Genomic DNA, 8,312 nt, shown 5'->3' on the forward strand with positions numbered 1-8,312 from the left:
CCATATGACAATATACGTTTGGATTGAAATCCCTTATCCCTATGAAAAAAAAAAAGAGAAATCCCTCTTATCCACTTGTTGGATGGAGAAAAGGAAAATTAGAGATCTACAGCTCAATGTCTACTGGACAAATTGGCTTGGCAAACTCATCGTTGAAATCACAAGATTTCTCTCAGATATAAGTGCGAATTGGAGTTTGTAGAAAAGAAAGTTTGCATCAATTTATTTATTGTTCTTCTCGGGACTTGAACATCTAGCACTGGCTTACTAGGACTTTCCTTTTTTCAGTGGTTAAGCAATTTTTTTTCCTTGCTGATGCTACTTATTATGTTTTCATACCCTCGTAAATTTGCTATGATTGGTTATATTTATTAATATGCATTTTTAAACCACTTGGTTTTTCTGTCAATATTAAATTTAGTTGATAAAAACAATAACTTAAATTTCATACCTCTGCATCTATCTAAACACTTTCGGAAAGAGTATGTAGCTAACATTTCACGGTGAAGGAGCTATTGGCGCCTTTGAGGGTAGAAGCACTTGCATATTCTGTTTTTTTTGGTTGGGGTCCCTCCGATGGTAGCCTTCTCTCTACCATCCCCTCTATATCAAAGAGGAGTTTTTGATGATTTTGAGTTGACTGCCTTGTTTTTTTTTTTTTTTTTTTTTTTTTTTTTTTTTTTTTTTTGTGTGTGTTTGGTAGGTTTTCTCCATTTATGGGCTTGATATGAAAGGTTGCTGAGAGATTTGATTTTCAGCTTTCGGTTGGTGCTGAGTTTGCTTTTTCTGAGGATTTAGCTTCTCTTGTCGGGAGGTTATACTTGCATAGTTAGACACAACATCTTCGGGTAGATCTTGCTTTGTCCGTAATTGTGATACCATGGTTTATAAAAAGCATGAGAGGTTGAGCTTTGTCCGTCCCTTCCTAGCAATGTGCTTTAAAAGTTCAAAGCGAGAGATAATTTCAGAGAGATTTTGGATTTGTGCAGGGTCTTGGATTCAAGCGCATGTGCTGGAAGACTTGAGAGGATCTAAATTGGTTCCCATGTTGGTGGTGGGTCCAATTGGCGTTAATTAGGTGATTGGGTTTCTTTGATTTAATTTGTTGAGTTGGCTAGCTGGATAGGTCTCCAACTTTGCCCTGAGCACTGGTGTAAACTCCTAGTGAAAATTTTGGCCTTTGGGTCATGTTAAAGCATACGTGGTGTGCATGTTTAAAAAACTATAGTCACAGCAGCTATTCTAAACATGTTCTTGGTGGGGGCTGCAGAGTAGTACAGGTAAAGGAAGAGGGGAAATGTCTAATGAGTAATAATAATAAGTGGTGCAAAAAGCTTCAAAAATCAGAAAACAGTACAAAAGAATAAAGTTTAAAAAAAAAAAACCTGATAAAACCCGGCAAGCTGAACGACGAAGCGTGCAAAAAAGGTCCTTTCTTGCTGGCTTTTCTACTGAGACACACAGTAACATTAAATTCTAGGTTCTACTTGTAGCTCTTCATTAGAAAAAAGACACATTTGTTTGGCTTAGAAAGGAGAGGGCTCCCATGGAGCTATGGCCACTCAATCCTTCACAGCATCGACTCATTAGACACTGACCCTAATCTCCCCTAAATATAAATAATATTAAATTAAATATAATAATAAAAAATTCGTTACATAAAAAAAACTTATTAATTGATTTATTAAATTTAAAAAAAATTTATAAAAATATCATTACTTAAATTTTAAAAAATTACTAATGTTTATTCATTTTGATAGTTTTAATTGTTAATAACAATAATCAAAGATTAAATTAATGAATAATTAATTAATTATTTTTTTAAAAATATAATAATATAAAATTGACAGTAATTTTTTTATAATATAAAAAATAAATAATAATATTTTCCATGCTTAAATCAATGTATCCATTATAGTTATACCCTTTAAACCACTTGTATTCATGTGAAGCATATGTATACATGGTGAATACTAAGGTGAAAAGCAAACACTATCTATTAGCTATGTTTCTTGCGTCATTCAATCTTCAAAGGTTGTGGTGTGTGTGCATTAAATTTTTACATGCTTATTTTAATTGTTAAATAATTTTTTAAATATATTCGTCATATCCAAACTAATCTAAAATTATATTTACATATTTTTGTATTAAAAACTTCAAAATTGTTAAATATTTTGTTTTTTTCTAATTGTTTGTAACCATGAGTGGAACCATTTTTTAAAGAAATTTGTGGTTAAATAAAGATTCTTTAAGTTGGATTTAGAGTTGATTTTCTTAAAACGACTGAATTATTGAACTATAGGTATGTATGATTTGTTTTCTTGAGCCTTGCAATGCATTTTAGAAATTAAAAAAAAAAAAAAAACAAATTGACTGTATTATTTGTCCTTTTGTCTTTCTAAAAAAATAACTTTACTCTTTTAACCTTATTTTCATTATTAATCCCTTCAATTTTTAAATTGCATAATAATAATTAAATGTTTGTTTCACATTTATGTATTATTATATTATATAAATTAAGTTATTAATTGAAAATAAATATATATAATTTCAATTAAATAAAATAAAAATAAAGTTGATCTTTATAAAAAATTTAAAGAAACCGAATTATTCATTTGGCCAAAATATGGTTTATAGTTTTCACTTTCCTTGAGTTGATGATTGGGAAGGCATATTTGGCGCTGAATCAGTGTGTGTGTGTTGACAAAAGAAACCCATTTCTTCTACTTATGGTGTACCTACCAAATGTATACAAATCACTATTATTAAGAGTTCTTTCTCATAGTTGCTTATAATTTCTAAATTAGTAGACCTTTGATATTTTCATTTGAGTTACTATTTATTAAGAAATTTTATCTTTTTATGGTGAGTGATGTATTCTCGATCATTAAATTAAATAAGATTAGAAATAATATTACATTTTTCTTTAAAAAAATAACATTTTAATTGAATTATATGTTATTTAATTATCCTAAATCAGTAAATTGAGATTATCGAATGAAATCACATAAATAGAAAATTTCACCCACATTATTATTTTTTAGAAAAATTTACTATTTATTTTTTCATCACTTTTGAATAGAATATTAAAATATCTATAACATCTTAAAAGTTTGTGACTATTCATTTTAGCCATTAAATATTTTAAAAAAATTAAAATACTTTATATTAAAAATTAATTAGTAGATTTTTTATAAAATTAAATGACTAATTAATAAATATTTTTAAATTATAAAATTAAATAATAAATACATAATAGCTAAAATTAACAAAGGAATAAGTATCATTTTAATTAAAAGCTCTAAACCCTAGTAGCAAATTGTCCTTTGAGAAATCAGGCTGTGGGTTTGTGAGTGATTTTGAAAGAGAGATTTATAGTGGGGGAATTGGGAAGAAGAGGAGGTGAGTCTGCTGAGTGAGGAGGCAGGTCTTAAACAGCCAGGCAAAATGGAGTAAACTGAAAAATCAAGGGGGCAATTAAATGAGGCATTACAAGAGGATAGTTTAAAACCCAATGTGAAAAGCAATTGATGCAGCCTTTTATAGTTATGACCACACCCACAAATGGTAACCTTTAATAACATGTGGATAGCTATTGTTTCCATGAAAAGTTTTCAGCAGTTGGCTTTTGGGAGGTATCCCACAAGGAGAAACGTAGAGCCCAACAAATAATAAGATATTTTCTTCCTCTTTGGGGAAAGCCCAACAGACAAAAGGAGACCCTAACCTAAGATTGTGGGAAAATGATGATACCCATAGAGTACTAGTACAGCAAAATAGTGGGGTTGAAAAATCAAAAGCGCTTTTTTTTATTTTTTAATGATTTTTACGACTGTCTATGCATGAAAAGTACAGCAGACTTTTCATGCTGCTCATGATACAGAGAGTGACACCCTCTTTTTTTTTTTTTTTCTTTCTTTTGGCTTCTTATCTTTTTAGGAGTTGTACTTGAGCAGGACTGGACTGAACTGGCCTGAGCCAAAGCCGAGGAATGCGGAATTTACTTCAAACTAAGGAAAAGAAAGGCCCGCCCCTGCGAAGCTGCTCTCCTCTTCTGTACACGTGGTTTCCAATTGAATGATTCCAGTACACTACTCAACTCAATTTTTTTTTTATTTGTCCTTTCCTTTCTTGCAACTTCACTATGCTTGGACATTTCTATGTCATCCAAAATTAACTCTTTTTTTTTTTTTTTTCCCACTTCTAATTGATGAATTGGGTAGCTCAAGCAGTAGTGATCATTTTCAGACTGAAGATCTAGAGAGATTCATCTCTTGCATTTTTTAACACTTGGGGTAGGGACCATGAAAGAGAGCTTTCATTGGGGAATGGGGGAAGCAAATATTGCCAGTGCAACCTCCAGAGAGAAAAACAAATTACCTTAACTGATGTTAATTGCTGGAACAAATTGTAAACGTTTACAGGCTGGGTTGCAAATTAGCATATTGGTTTATCAACAGTTATCAAAACAATTTGCAATCCAATGATAAGGACAAAAGCATTCCCCTGAAGCCTTGGACAAACAAATTTTTTCACTCAGTTTTCTGTCTGGTAAACCCAGAGAGAATTCACAAGCTGCCTGACTTTATAAGCTTTGGTCCGGCATGCAAAGCTTAAGATGGATGCCAATAGTACTACATACAAATAAAAGTACAGCACAGCTAGACAAGAGGGTTACATATCCTTGAGCAAAAACTTTCATGAATTACTCTGACCATCAAGACCTCATTTATCTAGTTTGATGAGCTTTACAGGAAAGATAAAAGCTGAACATTGCTGTTTATGAATTTGGTTACCATGCTTGGCGTTTTCAATGTCTACACATCCATCTTCTCTTTTCTCTACCGAAGAAAAGGTTATTGGGCTGTGGATATGTTGGTTGGACTGTGGATATGTTGGCTCTTTCAGCTCCTACAGTTGTAGAAATGGGAGATGTTGCTGGGGTTGGTGACAGAAGGAGAAATTTGGTGGTAAAGAAATGTTGAATTTGGAAAGTGAAGTTGACCAGCAGTTGCTGTAGGTGCAGTAATTGTTGAAGATACGAATCCTGATGATGCTGCAGCGGAGAAGAGAGACGGTGGATTTGCCAGTTGGTTTTGCCACATCCAATTTGGCACTGAATCTACTTCCACCCACTTCTCCATTGCTCTTTCCTGAAATCACCAAAGATAACGAATTTTCTTTTAATTGCAAATGACTACTTGTCCATTAACTTTGAAGTTAAGTGGGGGAAAAAAATCCAACATCTATTGGTAATATTTAATAGTGTTGAATAAATTGCTATTATATTAAAATACAGTGTCAGCTATAAGCAAGATGCTACAATCACTTTATGTAAGTGTTTGTGCGTGTGCCCCAACTAGAGAATACAGAAAATTTTTCAACATTGAAATAATCCAAATTGCAAAGACAAACAGAAAAAACTAAAAATGTACTAAAATGAAAATAGATCAAGGGAAATTACCTTATAGAGGGGAAAGAAATTGGAATCTAACCCACCCCATATAGGAGGGGGATGAGATGCCATTGCAGGGTCATGTGGCTGTTCATCCTTCCATTTTGCAGAAGCAGAGTTTAGAATCTGTTAAGAGAATAGTAAAAGTGAGCTAATCCCAATAACAGTCGAAATCTTCAATGGAGCTGCGAATGGAACTCTTCAGAATGCAGAAACAAAGCTATTTTGAGCTCAGAGATTAATATCAAGATTATACCATTGGTCTCCCGTCAATGGACCTGTCACACCAGCTACTACGAAAATGGAAACCATCCGCGTCTCTGTTTAACTTTTGGCCATCAGATATATCAGGGGGAGCAATTCCCAGGTTTAGGTCAAGACTTTGGTTGCCATCTGTATAAAGGTATGTCATTGTAAATTGATATATAGTCGAGGTCAAAAAGAAAGGGAGTTTTAAACGAGATACCTCCATTGTTGGCGTCAACAATTACTTCGCCTTCATATGTGCTGGGTTCAAAGTTGGTGACTGCTTCCCTTCCATTGCACTTTATGGCAGCCTTGTCATAAGCCCTGGTAGCCAAAGACAAGCAACATCTAAAGTGAACTGATAGAGAATTTGGTTGCCAGTCACAAATTAAGCACATTTCGTTTAAAGAAAAAGAAATATTCAGTTTACGATCACTAAGACCTTGCAGCTTCAATCTCACTGTCGAATAGGCCAAGGTATATATACCTGCAAGAAAGCAATAAAAACAACCCCATAAGAAATCAGGTTCCATAGTCTTATTACATTCAAGTTCATACCAAGATTAACACTAAACAATAGTAAACTTTGGAACTAGAAGAGGGAGGGAAAAAGAAACCCCCGGTAAATATATGTGAACCAAGAAAAGGAGTTTCTCACTTCTTGCCAAGAAACTGGCCCATACGAGCTTCCCATCGCCCACATTTATGCAGAGTTACTCCTCTATATTTTGAGGTTCCTCTTGAGAATCCAGTGCTCTGGCGACGCAAGATATGCACAAATTCTTCTTTTGTAAAATTACTCATCTGCAGAACACCCAATCACTCGTGAGTTGAAAAGAAAAATAAGAAGTTTGTTTTTAAATTCGTCGACAACATCTGCATGAACCTCCACCTGCTTGATGTCCTCTTCATAGTCACTCACATTAAAGTTGATATCAGCATCAATCCCGCGAAACTTGATCGCTGCTCGATCATATGCCCTGAAAATGGGCAATTGAGTTAAAAGCCCATATCATGTTTAGTAAACCACTTCCTATCGTATTTGATTGGCATGATTACCTAGCTGCAGCATGTGCAGTATCAAATCCCCCTACAATAATCAAAACAACCACATTAACGAAATAGCACTCCGATAGACGAGCAAGATCAAAGTTAAATCCAAAAATGAGAGGAAAAAGGGAAGAATTAAACTAACTACTCTCATCTACCTACCCAAGTACACTTGTTTTCCGCAATCCCTGCATAGAAACACAAACCAGAACACCTGAGAACAATGCGAAAAAAGAAAGAGCATTAGTTGAATTATGAATGAACTAACCAAATATGAGATTCCCATCTCCCAGTTCTCCGGTAAAACGTGACCCCCCTATACTGCGAGCTTCTAGACCTGGGCCCACGCCTGCTCTTCTTGACATGCGGCCTCTGCTGCACCTGAGGCACCATCTCCCTGCAGTCGAGATCCAACAACTGAGGAGTGATGGAAGCGGAAGAGTGGCCGTCGAGCGGGGGAAAAAGCTGGATGGTAGGGTCCTCAACGTGATCATCATCGTCATGGAGCGATTTGACATGGTCGTGGTTTAAAATGCTGAAAGCGTATGAGAAAGGTTGGGCGTTAGAGCAGGAGTAGTGGTCAGCGGCGGTGTTGGAGGAGGAATTGAAGCTTGTAGAAGCATCTATGTGGGTGGAAGAAAGTTCTAGAAGGTCGTGGTGGTGGTTATGGAGAGAGGAGACGGAGAGGTTAAGATCCAACATAGTGAAAGTGATGGGAATGAATCAGGAGCGGGTCTTGAGCTTCATGTGTTTGATGAAATGATAATGGAGAATTTTGGATGAGAGTGCAGCAACTAGAAACAAGCCTCTGTTATTATTATTATTATTCTGCCTACAAAAGCATCTACTTCTCCTTCTATCTCTTCTTCTTCTTCCTCCTCTTCTCCTTCTCATTTAGTATTATTTAACAAGGCGCTCATACACACATATAATATCTTTTTCACTTACAAGATTAAAAAAAAAAAAAAAAACTTTTTCATTAACTTTTTCTAAAAAAAACCTCTTTTAACCACTATACAAGGTTTTAACAATTATATTGAATATATCTTCTCAAAGAAAAAACAATTTTATTGAATAAAATAAAACTTACCTTCCTTCAGTAGAATAAAATTATAAGGCCACCAATTACTAAATACCAAGGGATAGGAGATATTAGGAATGTAAATAGGAAGAGTATTTAAAAAAAATTAAATTATTGAAATTTAAATTTAATTTATATTAGTAATATTTAGATTTATTTTAAATTTAATTAAAAATTAATTTAAATTATTTAAATTCATCTCAAATTTAATTATTATTATTCAAATAAAATTCGAATCCGTTTAGTCTTATATATTTTAATTAATAATTTATATAAAAATATTTTTTATTAATAATTTTTATTTAAAAAATTTAATATTTTTAAAAATATTTTAATTTTAATTTTTAAATTAAAAATATATAAAAATTTATAAATATTATTATAAAATATATTTTTTATATTAAATTAATTATTTATATAAATAAATTTATATGGTCCATATTTTATACATAAAATTTAATTTCGATCCGAATCTAAAAT

At 33.2% G+C, this 8,312-nt stretch overlaps 1 protein-coding gene across 2 annotated transcripts; it reads right to left on the reverse strand.

Annotated features, from left to right (window-relative positions):
- Nucleotides 1–4,856: 4,856 nt before the first annotated feature.
- Nucleotides 4,857–7,649, reverse strand: LOC122724501 (APETALA2-like protein 3). Of its 2 annotated transcripts, none has more exons than XM_043959647.1 (10): nucleotides 7,020–7,649; nucleotides 6,914–6,939; nucleotides 6,761–6,791; nucleotides 6,624–6,681; nucleotides 6,360–6,505; nucleotides 6,144–6,188; nucleotides 5,922–6,025; nucleotides 5,712–5,848; nucleotides 5,465–5,581; nucleotides 4,857–5,153 (listed from the first exon to the last, which is right to left on the reverse strand). In XM_043959647.1, the coding sequence occupies exons 1-10, from the start codon at nucleotides 7,451–7,453 to the stop codon at nucleotides 4,905–4,907; spliced, it is 1,347 nt and encodes a 448-aa protein (XP_043815582.1). In that variant the 5' UTR covers nucleotides 7,454–7,649; the 3' UTR covers nucleotides 4,857–4,904. The 2 variants fall into 2 exon arrangements, with proteins under 2 accessions (XP_043815582.1, XP_043815581.1); XM_043959646.1 differs by having other exon boundaries at nucleotides 6,594–6,681.
- Nucleotides 7,650–8,312: the final 663 nt, after the last annotated feature.

This window comes from Manihot esculenta, chromosome 9 (genome assembly GCF_001659605.2).
Source record: "Manihot esculenta cultivar AM560-2 chromosome 9, M.esculenta_v8, whole genome shotgun sequence".
In the NCBI taxonomy this organism is placed as follows: domain Eukaryota; kingdom Viridiplantae; phylum Streptophyta; class Magnoliopsida; order Malpighiales; family Euphorbiaceae; genus Manihot; species Manihot esculenta.

Coding starts and splice junctions, on each gene's coding strand:
- LOC122724501 (XM_043959646.1), bottom strand. CDS start 7,453: ATGTTGGATCTTAACCTCTCCGTCTCCTCTCTCCATAACCACCACCAC. Junction 6,940..7,019: donor AGATGGGAATCTCATATTTG/GTTAGTTCATTC, acceptor GTTTCTATGCAG/GGATTGCGGAAAACAAGTGT. Junction 5,154..5,464: donor ATTTCTTTCCCCTCTATAAG/GTAATTTCCCTT, acceptor TGGTGATTTCAG/GAAAGAGCAATGGAGAAGTG.